The 18,415-nt window shown below is 35.4% G+C and overlaps 3 protein-coding genes across 4 annotated transcripts; all 3 read left to right on the forward strand.

Annotated features, from left to right (window-relative positions):
- Nucleotides 1-6,491: 6,491 nt before the first annotated feature.
- Nucleotides 6,492-10,352, forward strand: LOC122604587 (monosaccharide-sensing protein 2). Of its 2 annotated transcripts, XM_043777474.1 has the most exons (6): nt 6,492-6,550; nt 6,880-6,999; nt 7,384-7,950; nt 8,416-9,365; nt 9,476-9,663; nt 9,768-10,352. In XM_043777474.1, exons 2-6 carry the CDS (start codon nt 6,921-6,923, stop codon nt 10,210-10,212), a joined length of 2,229 nt encoding a protein of 742 aa, XP_043633409.1. In that variant the 5' UTR covers nt 6,492-6,550; nt 6,880-6,920; the 3' UTR covers nt 10,213-10,352. The 2 variants fall into 2 exon arrangements, with proteins under 2 accessions (XP_043633409.1, XP_043633405.1); XM_043777470.1 differs by lacking the exon at nt 6,492-6,550 and having other exon boundaries at nt 6,784-6,999.
- A 1,733-nt stretch (nt 10,353-12,085) lies between these two features.
- Nucleotides 12,086-17,988, forward strand: LOC122584907. The gene is made up of 8 exons (XM_043756983.1): nt 12,086-12,260; nt 12,918-13,054; nt 14,038-14,147; nt 14,255-14,354; nt 14,480-14,553; nt 14,917-15,630; nt 16,063-16,147; nt 16,228-17,988. Exons 6-8 carry the CDS (start codon nt 14,980-14,982, stop codon nt 17,835-17,837), a joined length of 2,346 nt encoding a protein of 781 aa, XP_043612918.1. The 5' UTR covers nt 12,086-12,260; nt 12,918-13,054; nt 14,038-14,147; nt 14,255-14,354; nt 14,480-14,553; nt 14,917-14,979; the 3' UTR covers nt 17,838-17,988.
- On the forward strand, nt 12,277-12,873 carry LOC122600707 (putative F-box protein At1g49610). The gene has a single exon (XM_043773496.1). It carries the CDS (start codon nt 12,277-12,279, stop codon nt 12,871-12,873), a length of 597 nt encoding a protein of 198 aa, XP_043629431.1.
- Nucleotides 17,989-18,415: the final 427 nt, after the last annotated feature.

The raw sequence follows: 18,415 nt of genomic DNA on the forward strand, positions 1-18,415 counted from the left end.
TAATCATATTAATGAGAAGAAGAATAAAAACAAATACGTCAATTGACTTAAAATATAGATTTTATTTATTTATTTATTTATTTAATAAGATGTGTAATTTTCCTAACATATATTTAATTTGTCTGATGAACATGTCGATTCCTATAGTTTGTAACTTTGGCACAAATGAAGTGTGAAGTGTTGTTTGAAAAACTAATCATATTTAATGTTGGTCAAAAATTAATGGAACTAATCATGAAATATGTATATATTACTATATTAAGGTGCATGAAAGTTATATTAAACAAGTACTCTTATTATTTTAATTTTTTCTGATGTATTTATTTGTAATGGGCACTCGTACAAAGTAACCCTTGTGACAGCGACAACGGTGTGACAGTAACGATAGCAACTGGTGGGGTGGGGGTGGGGGTTGGGGGTTGACTACAGGTGGGGTGACGACGACAAGTAGTAACGGCGACAACAAATAACAGCGGCGGTGTGGTGGTGGTAATGGCGGCAACAGTGGTGTGCTTAACTGGTTATTAATGTAAAATGGGATAACGTAGTTATTGATACTTGATACATTTATGTTGTAATTTATTTCATTTAAAATATTCTAGTCATATTAGATATCTATCTGAAAGGACCAGACTCGATAAACCGAAAAATACAAAATTTTCTTTTCTTTCTTTTTTATATACCCCACTGCGCCACAGTGGGTCGAGGACTCCCCACTGCGCCGCAGTGGAGATCCTCGGCCAGAACTTGAACATGCCACATTGCGCCGCAGTGGGTTCGACACATCTCCCACTGCGCCGCAGTGGGCAAAGTCACCCTCACTGCGCCGCAGTGGGCCACCTGACAGCAACCCTAATACTCATTTCGACCTTGAACAACTTGTAACCTTCAAATTTCGAACCAACATCTGAAAGACACATTCTAGATATTTATAACAACTTCATAGACATATTTTAAACATAATTACAACATCAAATTGTTTCAAAACTCTTGAATACCATTAACGGGTCATTTACCCATTTCGACGCTATTTTCCTCCAAAGTGCAACTTCACAACTTGTTAAGACTTTACACCTGATCATTTACAAAATTTTAACAAAAGTATGACCATCCAACCAAAATGTACCAAGAGCCATGGGGAGAGGGATTTCTAGGCCTCTAAACCAAAAGTTTGTCATTCCTCTAAGAATGATCTAATACCTTCAACTCTTGCAAAGTCACTTCAAGCTCTAGTCAACTCTTTCAAATCAACACACTAGTTCCTTCTTCCGGAACTACCTATAAAAGGGTAAACAACTAAAATATAAGCAAAGGCTTAGTGAATATACTTGCATACATTTACGGATACGAAGGAGGGCAAAGTACAAGGACTTTTACATGTAACCTATGGCATCGTCATGTCACATTTACATATTCACCTTGCACGCTAACAACACATATATGGATCCATATAAGCTAAACAATCATATCTATCGGGATTCTTAGGCCCCAGAGGTTCTTAGACCTCATATCATATCAATTATCGGGATTCTTAGGCCCCGGAGGTTCTTAGGCCTCATAATCACAATGCCCCACATGGGCTTATGCCACATCAATTACCACACATGGATTTACAAACTTCAACATGAAATGGTCAAAACCACCATGGACAAAAGGCTTCAACATGATGTGGTCAATTGATCCAACATAAACATAAAGGTATGCATAAATACTCACCTCCTCCGCAAAAAGGACAATAATGCTAAATACGAATAAGCACAAGAAAGCTTCAACCTATAATCATATCATACAAATGCATAAGCTTACATTCACACTTGACTAGCTCAACCTAGTCATACTCAATCACTAGCCCTTTCTAAACCCAAAACCCAACCTATTTGTCATTGAGTTACTTTCATCTTTAACTATAACATTAGGTAGTTCAACCTACCATTTTCATTCACATATCAATAACTAGTAATATTCATCTTTTCTTACAAACTCAATTTATCACATGAACTTATCAATTTCATAATCAAACACATCATATAACTCAATGACAACTAGGTTAACTAAGGAATTGGAGAAAATTAACCATAATTCATATTCTTGCAAAACCCCCAATTTGGTTCATCCATGAACCTTAATTCCAAAAGAAAGATAAAAACTAATTTAAGGGAATTCAATACCTCAAGATTCAATGAGCTAAATCAAAACTATAGGCTACAATTTCTTTTTCTCCCTTTTTCCTCTTGATTTTCGGCCACCACCCAAAATCACCAAAACCCTAGCTTTTAAATTTCTAACATGGATGAAGATGATTAATGTTTTTGCTCTTGGATGAATTACTCTTTGATTTTGAAAGAATATGAGAAGAGATGCATGTAGGAAAGAAGAAAAATAGAAGTGGAAGTATGATTCATACTCAAATAAGTGTCTTGCACTTCCTATGGGTGCCACGACCCACTTATCAAATTGGTGGGTATTTTACCCGCTAAAGTTTCAACTAAATTAACCCCATATCCAAAAATAAAATACTAGGAAATTAATTTAATGTCAAAACTATGAAAAGAGGTTAATTTCTTTTACCTTAAAATCTTGGAGTGTTACATTATCTACTACTCCTTTATAATGATTATTCACCCCCTATTTTAAGAAAAAGTTAGAAAATAGTTAGATGAGAAATTACTAGATTGCTCTTAATAAACAACCCTTAAGGAAAGGGTTATTAGATATTACCAAAATTACCCTTAATGAATTAATTTACACTTTAAACCTTTATCTTTTAAAATATCACTATCACCATTGTATTAACTTACACGGTTAAACCACTCGACACCAATTGTCGATGTTATCGATCACCACCCGTCACCGACACCACTAAACCACCATCGCTGTCACCGTCTCCGCATTGCACGGGTACAATGCTAGTACTCCTTTATAAAACAAACTTTCTCTTCCCTCCTTAATTTTAAGAACCTGGAATGACACATTTACCTTTCATTTTAATATATCATTAAATATATTTTAGAGATTGTGACTAAAATGCCTTTAAAAAAAATCAACTTCTATCTCTCTTTCAAGCAGAAATACATAGCAGAAACCCTATCTCAAAAATCGTCCCCCTCTTCCCCCCTTTCATATCCTACGCAATAATTCGTCATATAACCACACCATCACCGTCGCTGTTACTGCAATTGCATTGCGCGAACACCAATCTAATAAATGTTTAAATTAATGAAAAAATAAAAAAAAAATCAATCAAATGAGTGAATAAAATCGAATAAAGCCGACCCTTGTGGACCCTTTGAGTTTGGGTTTAATCGGATTAATTCGTGATAGAAAACCAAAATTCATTTTTCGTATTAAATAACATTCCTTTTTTAAGAAAAAGAAAGTTTGGGATCTTGGCTTGTTGCACGTCCCGACACCAACAATGTGGGGTTGGCAACACATCCATCGACTTGAATCATACGTCCTCCTTTTTCCCCCTTTATTTTATTTCTGTATAATAATTACTCACTATCCACGGATCTCGACGATTTGTTTATTCATTTATTCATTAATTTATATACGGAGTACTATTTCAGTATTTTGTGGCCACTGAACCAAAATTATACAAATGAGTATGAGTCAAATATTCTATCAAGCAATCAAACATTAATTCATTTTCATTTTATAAACATCAACTACGAATGCATTGTCTGCCATAATGTGTGATTTTATCTTAATGTATTATTGTATTAGATGATATTTTCATTAAAATAATTTATTCACTTCAAACTTTTCATTTAGTAATCAGTTAAATATTATTCGAAGTGTTGTTGATTCTAAAAAAACGAATGTATTTCAAGCTATTCAACGATGATACGCGGCTAAAAGATTGGGGGTGATGACTCTCGGTTCGTTTAGTACCGATTTTGTATAGTAGCCCATGAATCCATGATAACTATGTAAGATAAAAATGTATGAATCCATGATAACTATGTAAGATAAAAATGTATAATGATGTTATTATGTTAATTTAATTTCTAATTGACATTTTCAATTAAATATTTGTTTTCTTTAATTTGAGTTTGTTTTGATTGATTCATAACGTATTATATGTTACGAGATGGATACCCGAGCAATGCGGCGGTGGCGGCAACGGGCGGTGCTAGTGGCGGTGGTGTTAACGATGTGATTATTAATCTTAAAGTAATAGATGTAAATGGTAATGTAGTTATTTTATGGTTAAGAGATGTATATTTTGTAAATAACTTTATTAAAAATATAATAGAGATATTAGGTGGAAATATTTAAATTAATTAATAAATGAGATAGATAGTTTTGAAAAATAAGGGTGTAAAATATTTTAAGAATATATGGATAGATTTAGTGTGTGAGTTAGGATTGCGTTGAAAATTAAGATTAGTTTGTTTATTAATATAGTATATATATAGATTTAGGAATAAAAGGTTTGGTGGTAGTGTAAATTAAAAAGGTAAAATAAGAATTTTAAAGGTAGAGTGTTTAATTTAGGAGGGGTAGTTTGTTTATATAGAGAGTATAGATAGATAGTGTAGTATTAAATACAATTTTAAATATATTTTTTAAAAATATTATAGATCAAAACAACTATTAGATTGTCGTTAATAACATCATAGTTAGTCGTTAATATCATTTTAAGTCTCTTAATAGTGTAGATTATTAAAAAAAATTATCTTTGATTAAGTCTAATAAAATCCTTTTTATTTCTTATCTTTTCTCTTATTAGTGTAGATTAATAAAAAAAATTTAACTTTAATTAAGTCTAATAAAATCCTTTTTATTTCTTTTCTTGATTATTGCTATAAAATAATTAATAGTAATACAATCATCGCAAAAGTACGATACTTTTAGAATTTATATAGGATGTTGGGGGCAACTATTATTTAACCATAGAATGAAATTATTTTTCTATTCAATTTAATAATAAGAACATTACAAAAGTTTTCCGCAGATTATTAATTTATTTATTAATAGCCAATTAGCGAATTTCACCTTCTAACTAACATATTTGCCACAATTGGCCATCTTTGTTACACAAGTATATCTCTCCTTAATTGCTTGTTATCATTAATTATACACACGAACATATATATATAATTTCATTTTTTTTTATGGGTACGGATCAAATATCACAACTATAGGTTTGGACTATGTTGTCTTAATCGGATACACACTAAATAACTCTCTTACCCAATACCTTATAAGAGAATGAACACTCTATTAGACACGACAATTAATAAAATTAAATTCCTTGACTTCTCCGGTCTCAAACCTGGGTTTACCAAAAAGAAACCTTCATTTTAAATATATTTTTGTTTACATTATATATGTTGTTTACTTAGCACAAATTTACCAAACTTATCACATTATGCTTATCTACAAATGGTTAAAATGGTACTAATTTTTTACTTCATTAAAATTACCCATTTAGAACATGTATCAAATATATTTTTCTCATTTTGAACAAATTGCATCAGAGTCTTTAAACCATTTAAATTTTAGTATCATTTAGTGCTAATTCATTCTGCGTTATTCTACGTTGTTAAATACAACCTAAGTGAAATATGCGTATTAAATAATTTCAATGTAAGCGTTTCAAAATTGAGAGCTATAATATTAATATTTTAGTTGTAGCTATAAGTCCGAAATTTGAAAACCAAATAAAATATTATATAGTATCATACTTATTTTTTTAATATTCTTCAGATTTTTGTTGTAGTTCACCAAATGATTAGTTAGTTTTACAAAATTCATAAAATAACCAAGGTTAGACAATAGAGGCACTGCAGCGCACCAGCTAAAAAACCCTTACCCTTTTTAATAATAAAAAAAGAGATAAGTTTCATAGCTTCAATCTAGTAAAAGGGCTTTGATATATGCCCTTTATAAAAAAAGAGATAAGTTTCTGTTTGTCAGTTGTATCACAAAAGAAAAAAATCATTAGCATCGCTTGGTCAATTTTCTTGTCAGATCTGGTGCATTGCTTAACCAACGAATTAGTTTGCCTTGTTATTTTTGTGTGGAGTTTCTTTATACAGATATATATGTTCGTGTGTTTAAAATAAAGCGATAAAAAAAATAATGAAGTGTCGTTGGCATAGCAGTGAAAAATGATGCTGTGAGAAACTAAACAATAATTGATCTCGTCACCACGGAAAAAATTCTACAATGATAAGAGTTTGATCCTCGTTAAACATATTTGAAGGGAAATAAGACAAGGATTATTACTTACTAAAAAAAGCTATAAGAAACAAAAAGGCAAAATTCGCAAAGTATCCAACAAGACAAGGACCATAAACGTAAATGATGCAGAGGAGCAGCAAACAAGATTGATGACATACACAAATGTGTGAAGTGGCACAGATTCAGCGGTTGTTTTGAAAAGCAAAAAAAAGAACGGTCCAGCTAATTTCAAACAAGTCCCTCATCTTTTTATTACTCCCCTGAAAACCTTTTTTATTTCATTTTTAGTCGACAGATTAAGACGTTTTTCCTTCAATTGGCCAGGTGTGGACTTGCTCTACTCTACACTCTCCATTAGGTATCCTTTCTTTCCTCCTCTCTTTTTTTTTTCTTTCAAACTACACTATCATTGTTTTTTGTTCCCCATAATAATAATATCTAGTATAACGTTAGATAACATAATAATAATATCTCTAACATAAGATACCTAAATATATATATAGATATTTGTTTGGTTCTAAGTAACACAGATCCAGATCAACCCACTAGTACTTATATTGGTTTTCGTTTCTAACATTTTTATATTTAATATTCAGATTTTCGATATGTATATATGAATCTTGGATTTAGTTCTTCATTATATTTGTGTAGATATATTATATATAGTAAAACATTTTGGTAGTGCAGAAGGAAAGGATAGGGAGTGAGTGGGGGTGGGAAGATCAAAGATGAGTGGAGCAGTGTTAGTAGCTGTTGCTGCTGCTGTTGGTAACTTGCTTCAAGGATGGGATAACGCTACTATTGCTGGTAATTTCTAACCTTTTTCCTTTTTACTGTTATATATATATATATATTTTACTGCGGACCAACTAATTTGGCCGGCCGGCTAGTAGGGCAGAGCCAGAATACTTGTCTTGAGTAGGTTTTTAATCAAAATTTTTCAAAAGGTATGGATGAATTCATGGGTTGGGATGCAAATCTATATGCAAATTTACACGAAATTGCGAGAATTTTGTTCAGCGGGTTGAACTGCACCTTGAATGTTAAAAAAAGGGTAAGTGGGTCCCATGTACGGTCTTGGTACCCAGAATGCAAACACTGCATAGAACTCATGCATCTTGTATGCATTTAAAGTCTAGTATGGTATTTTTGTTGCAAGATAAGGTACTTATTGTTGTTTTTGGAATTTAGGTGCTGTGTTATACATTAAGAAAGAATTCGAGTTGGAAAGTGAACCAACGATCGAGGGTTTAATCGTGGCGATGTCATTGATTGGTGCGACAGTAGTGACGACTTGTTCAGGGGGAGTAGCAGATTGGCTTGGTCGACGTCCCATGCTTATTATTTCATCGGTCTTGTACTTCATTAGTGGTTTAGTTATGGTGTGGTCGCCGAATGTTTACATCCTTTTATTGGCTAGGTTGTTAGATGGGCTTGGGATTGGGTTGGCAGTTACTCTTGTTCCTGTTTATATATCCGAGACTGCGCCTCCTGAGATTAGAGGGTCGCTTAATACTCTGCCTCAGTTTATGGGGTCTGGTGGGATGTTCCTTTCTTACTGTATGGTGTTTGGTATGTCGTTAATGGAGTCGCCTAATTGGAGGTTGATGCTTGGGGTTTTGTCTATTCCATCACTTGTTTTTTTCGTTCTTACCATATTTTTCTTGCCCGAGTCTCCAAGATGGCTTGTTAGCAAGGGAAGAATGCAAGAAGCGAAACAGGTTTTGCAGAGGCTACGTGGCAAAGAAGATGTCTCAGGCAAGTTATTTTTAAACGATTTGCTGTTTTTTTCATAACAATTAATGGCATAAAACTAGAGGTAGCAATTTCGATATGTTCAGTAATCTATGAGTAAATTTGGGCTCTCTATTATCCAAATCACGTGGGTTGGCAGCCATCCAAACTTGCAGTCTCATACATCATGATATTCTAAGATCTAGATTATTAATCAAAGTTATCTATATGATCCAACAAAAGTGGTTGAAAAGCTGTTTGCGGGTCAACCAATATGGCCATATTAAAGACCAATTCTGATACTTTACCCAACCAGGTGCTGCAACCACCTTTACATGATATGGAATCACTTCATTGTTCTGCATCTTAACTAGCTTTTACTTAAAGCACAAACTTGCCATCTAGGTTGTATACTGTAGTTCTTCATACTCACATATGGCATAACAAACCATTTGTAGTGGTATTTTCTGACTTTGATTAATTCGACAGGTGAGATGGCTTTACTAGTTGAAGGCCTTGGAATTGGGGGTGACACGTCAATCGAAGAGTTCATAATTGGCCCTGCAAATGATCTTGAACAAGATCAAGACGAAGCTGCCAAAATTAAGTTGTACGGTCATGAAGCAGGTGTCTCATGGATTGCTCGACCCGTCACTGGACAGAGTATGCTTGGTATCGCATCCCGTCAAGGAAGTACTATAAACCCAAGTGTGCCACTTATGGACCCTCTTGTCACCCTCTTCGGGAGTGTCCATGAGAAGCTTCCAGATGCTGCTGGTAGCAAAGGAAGTATGCTTTTCCCACATTTTGGTAGCATGTTTAGTGTTACTGGAAATCAAACTAAACATGAAGATTGGGATGAAGAGAGTGTCGGTGAGAGAGAGGGTGATGATTTTGGATCTGATGCTGGTGGCAATGATTCTGATGAAAATTTGCATTCCCCATTGATTTCTCGCCAAACTACCAGTGTAGAGAAAGATATGATTCAACCAGCTGCTCATGGCAGTATTCAGAATGCTAGACATGGCAGTGCTCTGCAAAATGCAGGTGGAGACCAAATGGGTAGTACAGGGATTGGAGGTGGTTGGCAGCTTGCATGGCAATGGACTGAACGAGAAGGGGAAGATGGAAAGAAGGAAGGAGGGTTTAAAAGAATTTATTTGCATCAAGAAGCTGGCAGTGGATCTCAACGTGGGTCATTGATTTCTGTTGTTGGTGGTGGTGGTGATATGGTGACAGATGGTGATGTCTTTCAGGCTGCAGCTTTGGTTAGTCAACCTGCACTTTACTCCAAGGATCTTGTTGATCAGCACCCAGTTGGACCAGCTATGGCTCACCCATCTGAAGCTGCAATGAAAGGAGCTAGCTGGAAGGATCTTTTTGAACCAGGAGTCAAACATGCATTGTTTGTTGGTATTGGTCTTCAGATTCTTCAACAGGTAACAAATCTACTTGTTTTTTACTTATTTAAATCTCAAAGAACTTATCTTTCTGTTGTATCTTCTACCAAATTTCTTGCACTGAAATCTATATTTTGTATTGTTTGCAGTTCTCTGGCATCAATGGAGTCCTTTACTACACACCTCAGATTCTCGAGGAGGCAGGTGTTGGTGTTCTTTTATCAAATCTGGGCATCAGCTCAACCTCATCGTCTCTACTTATAAGTTGCATCACAACTTTGTTAATGCTTCCTTGCATTGCCGTGGCTATGAGGCTCATGGACATCTCTGGAAGAAGGTAGTTATTTTCTCAAAATTTCGTGGAGTCTTGTTTGTTAAAATATTCTTGTTGGAGTTTGATAATTTTTTTCTACATGATACTCATGGGTGATGATATTGCAGGACTCTATTGCTGACTACAATCCCAGTCTTGATCTTGAGCCTCGTGATCTTGGTGGTTGGAAGTGTAATTGACTTTGGGAGCATTGTGAATGCAGCTATCTCAACAGCAAGTGTTGTGATCTATTTTTGCACCTTCGTGATGGGATTTGGTCCAATCCCCAACATCCTTTGTGCAGAGATTTTCCCAACCCGAGTGCGTGGATTATGCATTGCCATTTGCGCCCTTACATTCTGGATATGTGACATCATCGTGACCTACTCTCTTCCCGTCTTGCTTACTTCTGTTGGTCTCTCGGGTGTTTTTGGAGTGTATGCTGTTGTGTGCGTCATAGCGTGGGTGTTTGTTTTCTTGAAGGTTCCAGAAACCAAAGGAATGCCACTTGAAGTTATTACAGAGTTCTTCGCTGTTGGTGCAAAACAAGCTGCTGCAGCAAAAAACCATTGATGTGGTACCATACACGTTTTTGGATTATGTTTTGGCTTTTGTTTTTTTGACGTTTTTGGTTTGGTTTAAATTTTGTTGTGATTGAAACAGTAAATTTAAAAGTTTTAGTTGTTTATGGTGTAATTTCTTCATTTCTTGTACCAACTGCCTTAACATTGTATCATGTAGCTTTTCTTGTCAAGTAAAGATATTGCACAGAAGTTTAGGCCCAAAGAATGTAAATATCTCTTATTTTATCAAACCAAAGGTGGCAAATTCGATCAGTCAACCCATTTAATTGTGAATGGGTCGATATGATCGTGCTATATTTCAAGCAGGTCAAATGGGTCAAATGTTCCAAAAAACATTAGCGTTCCTAAATTATTTCGGTCAACTATAGATTATTATTATTATAATATTTCTTCTGTACTCAAAAAGTTATTTTATTATTATTTTTTTTTATAAATGAGTTGATAATTAATTATATACAAAAAGTGCCCGTGGGTAAACCTGATCTTGCATGACCCGTTTCAATATAAACTTGCCCGACCCGTTCATCTTTGCCATCTTTCAGGGGAAACTAATAGCAGCCTATTTGTGAGCCTCAGCTCCATTAGTGTGATAAGCTAAAATGCCTGGTTACTGATCAAATGAAGTGGGTATCTGGTGCTTCATTACTGTTCATTTGTTCAATAAATGTTACTCGTGTTGCTTAGTGATGTGGGATATTTCATTACTATATTTATTATAAACTCAACTTGTCAATGAAGATCAGAAATGAAGGTGTAGTATTTGTCATGTTACACGCGGACTGTTGTTCTATATAGAAGGTTATCCTTTCACCTACTCTTGGTATGTTTACTCTAGCATAGTTGTTATGTGACAAGAGCCTTACAATATGTTTATTTTGAATGCAGTGGCCAGCTTTTTAATCCACAAAATGATATGGGGAAAGAGTCAGATTAGATGTTTTTTTTGTCTTACTAACTGTTCTTATATAAATTGTGCACTTCAGCTTCATGTACTTGTAAGCACTATTAAAGATCCTTCCACTTGCATAATACTCCGTATACTAAAGTGTTGAAAGCTCATATGCAAATTGGAGTTAGTCAGCAGACTCTTTGTATGTTTCTGAAGTTCTTTCCAAATTGTTGATTCAGATATAGCTTTATTTTATGCTCAATCTTCCCTTTTTCAACTTGGATGGATTCAAGTTTTCAAATTTGACCGGTCAATTAGTTGAGGACTTAGACTCTATTTCATGATTGTTTTTATTATGTTATTAGCATTAATAGACTGCATATTTGGGCTCTTTACTTGGAACAACCTTACTCTTTGTCTATTACAAATGGGAAAGTAAGCCACATTTGATTGCAAATATTAATTCTGAGAGTCTTTTATTGAAGACTTGATATTAACCGATTGTTATGGTTATTCATGACTCAATATGGCTATTTAGAACAATGATGTTCTATGATACGCTGCTCAAGATGATCAATTTGACTACATTTATTGAAATCAATGCTCCTTATTAGGTAAAATAACCAACTCATTTAGGTGGGTTGACCATCATGACATCATCAAATGTCTGTCGTCTTAAGAGACGCATGTTTGATTCTTGTCAAAGACAAGACGGAGAATGATAGTTAACAACCGATGCAAAAAAAACCTCATCGGGGTTTCACAGGTATCAATGTGTGCACTGGTACATAGAATTAATGAGTTCTCATCAATATAACTTTTTTTTTTTGAATATAGTGAGAAAAATGAAATAATAGAAAATGTAATGTAATGTATAGTTGAAGGGGAGAAATGTAAATTTGCTTACTTGGGGCAAAAAAACACCTATCATTTCTAAGACTTTTGCCTATCATCAGTTTTGTTGCAGCATTCTCCATCTCAACCAACAAAAGCTTCCATGGAAATTAAAGACCCTTCAAAACGGATGAAAACCCAAAAAACACTACACCCAGAAGAAGAAGAAGATAGAATAAGCTTATTACCCGATTCTTTGATTATCGAAGAAATCCTATCTCGTTTAGAGTACACAAAAGACGCAATCAAAACAGGTACTCTTTCGAAACGATGGCAACATCTTTGGCCTTCGGTTCCTGTTCTTTCTCGTTACCCGGTTTTTATTCATCTGTTGACAAAACCCTAGCTCAATGCCAATGTAAGAATCTCACTAAATTTAGTTTACGGGCCAATTACGATTCACGGTTTCAGTCACGAGTCGATAATTGGATTCATTTTGCTACTACTAGTAAAGTCCAACAACTTCACTTAGAATTAAACTTTAGAGAAGATGCTGATCGGTTTGTATTTGGAGACGACTCATTTTTCATCAATCCCCATTTTACCCATCTGCATTTAGAACATTGCTTTTTTAATCCTGTTGGCCCTATTAATTGGAACAATCTTACGCATCTAACTATTTCTGACGTGAGTTTAGACCATGGTTTGATTGAGAATATATTATCCGGGAGTCCTTTATTAGACACTTTGAAGTTGTATTATTGTTATGGTTATTCATGGCTCAATATTACTTCGAAAAGTGTTAAGAACTTGGTGTTACATGGATACCATGATCCCGATGATATAATTAATTACCTTGACGATGTTATTGGAATCAATGCTCCTTATATTTCATCGCTAGAAATCGTGGGAACTTTTTTGTTATAGAAAAGTGTTATAATTAATTACCTTGTTCGATGTGTCTTCTTTAGTCAATGCTGAATTAGATTATACCAAGTTGGGGCACGATGAGGTAACACGTAAAATAGAGAGAGAAGAGATGCTTAAATGGTTCATACTATGCCTTCGCCACGTCAAAGAGGTCAAAGTTGGGACTTATTGTTATACGGTAAATACTTGTTTTCTCTCTTTAATATGTGTATTTGTAAAGATTATTGATTACTTGTTTCATGTATGCTTGATTAAATCCCAATAAAATGTTGCAACTTGATGAATTAGAATTTGGTTGTGGATGAATATTGCTACTTTGAAGGAATATTAGTCATTAGAATAAGATAATTAATACTTGAAGCAAAAGATGATATATGCGTATCTCAGTTATGAGTTTCTTTACAATGACTTGCCACATGATTATTGTTAATCCAGTAGTGAAAATCACATACAAAATCACTTATTGCAACCCCCAAAACAGATCGTTGTGATTTCATGTTTTAAAATTCGGCTCTAAAAGTTTATATATAGACTCAGGGGGAACTGAGCCACGCTTATGAGTGAGGTCAGCTGCTACCACTTAAAAGTTTCCGTTCTTTGTTTTCTTTGTTGATTGTTGCGAATTTGTACGGTGTTTGAGTTTGCAAAGAATGTTTATTTTTGTATAATGTTGTCGGTGTTTAGGATCCGATCCTATATATATATATATATATATAGGTTAATTGGCTTAGTTAAGATTCCTTGCCTTCCTTTCAAAATCCAATCTTATCTCTTTCTGGATCCGACCGCGGGTCCTCTCCATACTTCCTAGGATCCGTTGGACATCTTTGTATCTCATCCATTTTACATACGATCCGATATATATATATATATATATATTTTAGGATCCGGCTGTTGTGTGTATATGTATATTTCATATTTTGGATCCGATCTCTTCTATTTATTTCTAGGATCTGATCCTACGAGCGTGGGACCTACCTGAGAGCTAATTCTATCAGTTCCGATCCTAGGTTCGACTTAATATATATATATATATATATTAATTCTTACTGTGCTCAGGTTTAGAATATATATATATATATATAGGGTTCGAACTATATATAAACTAATATAGGATTCGACCTATATTAATTCTTATTGTGTTCAGTTTTTCATTCTTAGTTTCTTTGAAGATCCGATCGTCTCCTGCTTTGAACCCCTAGGTTCCGATTATAATTAGGGTTTTGCTTGGTTGGATCTCACGATAATCATCAAGTCCCCCAAGTTTGGAGGTAAGGTTTTTCTAGAAACTTTGGGTTCAAAGTTTCATCAATATCGATTTATTTTCTTCTTTGATTTCAATTTCTCTTGGTGAACTTGTTTATCTTCTTTGTTTTAGATGAGGAAACACTAATAATTAGAAGAAGTGGCGAAGGAGACGAGAGAGATTGGGAAGGTAAGGATTTGCTGCTGCTCAGGATTCACACTGTACGGACGAGGTACTAGGAATTTCCTTTTTTTTTTTACACTGTACCAGGATTCACACCGTAATATGTATATATATACATGTATAATATATATTGTATTTCTGAATTCTTTCTCTTTTTGATTTCATTTTTGACAGTGTCTAAGAGATTTGTGGATCCTGCCGATTTCTTCAACAGAAATTAAGAAATAGAGAAGCATAACTTTTAGAAGGTAAAGCCTGTCAAATGAACTTCTCTATCTCTTTTCTCTCTCTTTTCTTTTTATATAATTTGATAGAAGAGATCTTGATAAGAGGCATCTTTTTTGTCTATACCATGTTGCATTGGTCTTAATTTTTGACATGTTTGTCGTATGTAATTTTATGCAATTTACCACATCTTTATCTTCATATGTAGAAAATCATGTATCTGCTAACATAAATATGTATTTGTGTACATACTATGCATTGTTGTTGATGTAGCTTTAGTTTTTACTAAGTTTGAATGTTTATCAAAGTTTTGAATTTTGCATTTATTCTTCATAGGATGATTTTCAGTTTCGATCCTTATTTAGGACTTTTTTGTTTGAACACAGGTGTTGTTCTTGCTCCATCTTTGAATCTTGAAAAGATTAGGAGTCTTGCGTTAGGTTGTGACCATGTCTGATTCTAATAATGAGAATGCCGAAGGAAGTGGTAGGATTAGGACTAAGGCTAAGGTTAGCAAAGTTAGAAAACCTCCTGCCTTAGCTGGGGATTGTTGTTCTTCTGTGACTAGTGATAGCCTAGCAAATTTGATTGAGACCTATCCTTGTCTTGCTAAGTATAATCCCACCGTTCCTGAAGATGTTGATAGGGTGAATTTTCCACCTCCTGGGAAAGTTGCTTTTTATAGAGACTACCTCACTTGTTCTGGTCTTAGGGTCCCCTTGACACCTTTCTATCTTGAAATTTTGTGTTATTATGGGATTGGCCTTGCTCAGCTACACCCGATTGCTGCTGGAAAGATTGTGAGATTTGAGTTGATTTCGAAAGCTTTAGGACAACCTGTGTCTCTTTCTATGTTTAGGAAAATATTTCTTCTTTCTAGACAGGGTGATTGTTTCACCTTCCTCTACCGAGATAACACTTTTAAGTTGATAGAAACTCCCTCTAAGATTAGTTCTTGGCGATTTTACTTCTTCTTCTTAGATGATACATTTCTTCCAACCGATGATAAGGAAATTCTTAAGGAGGGGAATACAGGTTATAATTCAGACATGGTGGCTAAACTGAATAAGAGGGTTGCTGATGACCTGATTGACCCTGACTATTATGGAGGGCTTCTTGCTAGTTGCATTGCTTATCGGTATTTCCCCCCAGACTTTGAGGGTTTATTAGCTATGGTTGGGATTAGCCCAGACTGGGATTAGCCCAGACTGGGATTAGCCCAGACTGGGATTGGCGTTTCATCCCGGTCATCATAGAGAAATCTACCAATAAGCGTATGAAATCCATCCTTTATATTATGTTTTTTTATCTTAACTTGTATGTTTGCATTATCTATGAATTTTAACACTTAGTTTCTTTTCTTATTTTCAGCTCTCAGATTGATGGATTTTCTTGATTATCCTTTCGAGAATTATGAGGTTAGATCTGAGTCAGAGGCAGAGGCCGAGAAACTTAGAGAAGAAGCTGAGGAGGTTCTTCCTCTCCGCCCTGATGGAGTATGTTATGATGATGAGCTTGTGTCATTGAGCATTTATAATGCTATGGATAGAGGTGCTCACTCCTTGGGTCCTCTTACTGCCTTTCCTTCTTCTCAGGCTTCTGGTAGCCTTGAGGATGGTAAGTTTCTCTACCATTGCTAAGTGTTATTGTTATTATTGTATATGCTTGTGTATAACTTAGTTTTTTCCTTTATTTAGGTAATCTTGTCACTGAAGATAGGGATCCTCCAGTTACTGTTGAAGAAGAGGATGATGAAGATGGTGATTCTTACTTTGAACCTGTTGGGGAGAAGAGGATAGGAGATGAGTTATTTAGCTCTCCTTCCAAGCTTCAGAAGACTACCCATCCTACTTTTGCATCTTATGGGAGGATGGGAGGTTTTACTCCTTACAATCAAGTGGTGCAGGCTCTGACTGAGACCCAGATTACTTCAGCACCCTTGATGTTTCTTACTTCTTCTTCTACCCAGACCATTCCAACACCTACTTCTTCTCTCCCACTTGGTGCTTCTTGCGGTTCCAGCCTTCCTATTTATGTTGACCGTATTGTGGAGGATGGTTATTTTACTGGTTTTGGGTCCTCTCTTACAGTGACCCCTTTTTCTTCTGAGCATATGGGTGACATAGACCGTCTTGCTCAGGCTAAGGTGAGGTCCAACACTCCTACTACTCCCTTTCAGCCCTCAAGGGCTGGGTCTACTGTTATTCCCACTGAGGCAGGTGATCTCAACAGGTCCATCGGGAATTTCTATCTTGCTCATAGGACATCTATCAAGGTTAAAGATGATGGTCAAAATCCTGAGCATGCCAAGAGTCTTTTGGAGGGCATGATTCCTCCCATTCTCTCTGTCGAGTCTCGCTTTAGAGACATTCCCGAGCTTTCCTGCATTCAGTGTGTCAACACCCTTAATTGTGTTGCTAGTATTATGGGATTCCAGAATGTAGCTTTGGGTAAGATTGAGTCACTCACTAGTGAGGTTGAGAGGCTTAGGGGGGAGTTGTCATCTCGGGATGCTAGACTCACTTCTCTCACTAAGGATTTAGAGGAGGAAAGGCTTATTTGCATTAGTCTTAGGGGGGATAAGGAAAGGGTTGATTTTGAGTTGGAGAGGGTGAGGAGTAGTCTTGAGTCTTTAACTCGAGAGAATATAAGTATGGGTGAGAAAGTGTCTGAGTTGGAAAATAGGACTAATACTTTAGAGGTTGGCATGGAACATAAAGTTAAGGAGATTCAGGAGCTTAAACAGGAGAGTAAGGATTCCCTTTCTAAGTTGGAAGTTCAGGATAAGGAGATTGAGCGTATGAGGTCTTTATTGGACTTTTTTCCTGAGTTTTTTAAGGGTTTGTTTGGTCACCCCGATATTAAGGAAACTCTTTCCCGTTTTTTACTTTCTGCCCTTAATCTCGGTGCTTGGGACGGTGTTTATAGGAAGGTGACTTTCCGTCATCGTAGTGCAGAAAAGGCTCGAGAAATATTTCACACTATTGGGGGGTTATGGCGTACTTATAAGTTTCCCGTCTTGGATGATGTTGCTTCTTTACTTGGTATGCCTGGTGTTTCTGTTGCAGACATGTCTAGACTTATCATTATTCCTGACACCCCAGCTGCTCAATGTGCTGCCCTTAAAGCTAAAATTCCTCATCCAGGTCCTCCTCCAGGTCTTGCTGTTGCTTCTACTTCTCAAGCTTCTGTTCCTCCATCCACTTCTGTTCCTCCATCTACTTCTGCTTCTACCTCGACAGCTTGTCCTGGCTCTACTACTCAGGATGTTCCGGATTCAGCAGCTATAGAGGATGGTTATGTTTAGCTTAGCTTATTTTGTCACATTTGTCATGCATTTTTAGACTTTGTATTTTTTTAATACTGGTTTGTATTTCAATTAAGAGATTATGTACTTGTGTTTACCTTTCCTTTGCATTGGCTTGTAGCCTTCTAGTATGATTTTCTTATTTAAAATATGTTGGAAAGACTATATATATTGTTTGGTTGTTTAACCTTTGTTACATATTTGTTACTCGCGAGTATCGCTTCCCAATAGGAAGTGCTTGCCTTTTCTCGTATAGATAAAAAGACGAAAAATTATCTAAGTGTTCAGCCTTAAAAATTTCTTTGGCATTTTACATCTTATAAGATAATCACATCCAAGGTTATACCTTGGGATTTTGGGAATTATTTAGCTAGCATTTTTCATTTCCCATACTCGACTCTATGTTCGAGACTTTGTTTTCAACTTGTGAATGCAAATTGCAAAAAATTTATAATTTTTCTTTAAAAGTTATTTGTTTCAAGCAATGTAAATAACATAAAGATACAAGAATATATGGGATACTTAGATCGGACCATAGATGAAGATCATTTTCATTGATAAACCAAGTTAATACAAGG

Source organism: Erigeron canadensis, chromosome 1, assembly GCF_010389155.1.
Source record: "Erigeron canadensis isolate Cc75 chromosome 1, C_canadensis_v1, whole genome shotgun sequence".
Lineage (NCBI taxonomy): Eukaryota > Viridiplantae > Streptophyta > Magnoliopsida > Asterales > Asteraceae > Erigeron > Erigeron canadensis.

Coding starts and splice junctions, on each gene's coding strand:
- LOC122584907 (XM_043756983.1), top strand. CDS start 14,980: ATGTCTGATTCTAATAATGAGAATGCCGAAGGAAGTGGTAGGATTAGG. Junction 15,631..16,062: donor ATGACCTGATTGACCCTGAC/TATTATGGAGGG, acceptor TCATTGAGCATT/TATAATGCTATGGATAGAGG. Junction 16,148..16,227: donor TTCTGGTAGCCTTGAGGATG/GTAAGTTTCTCT, acceptor TCCTTTATTTAG/GTAATCTTGTCACTGAAGAT.
- LOC122600707 (XM_043773496.1), top strand. CDS start 12,277: ATGGCAACATCTTTGGCCTTCGGTTCCTGTTCTTTCTCGTTACCCGGT.
- LOC122604587 (XM_043777474.1), top strand. CDS start 6,921: ATGAGTGGAGCAGTGTTAGTAGCTGTTGCTGCTGCTGTTGGTAACTTG. Junction 9,366..9,475: donor GTCTTCAGATTCTTCAACAG/GTAACAAATCTA, acceptor TATTGTTTGCAG/TTCTCTGGCATCAATGGAGT. Junction 9,664..9,767: donor ATGGACATCTCTGGAAGAAG/GTAGTTATTTTC, acceptor ATGATATTGCAG/GACTCTATTGCTGACTACAA.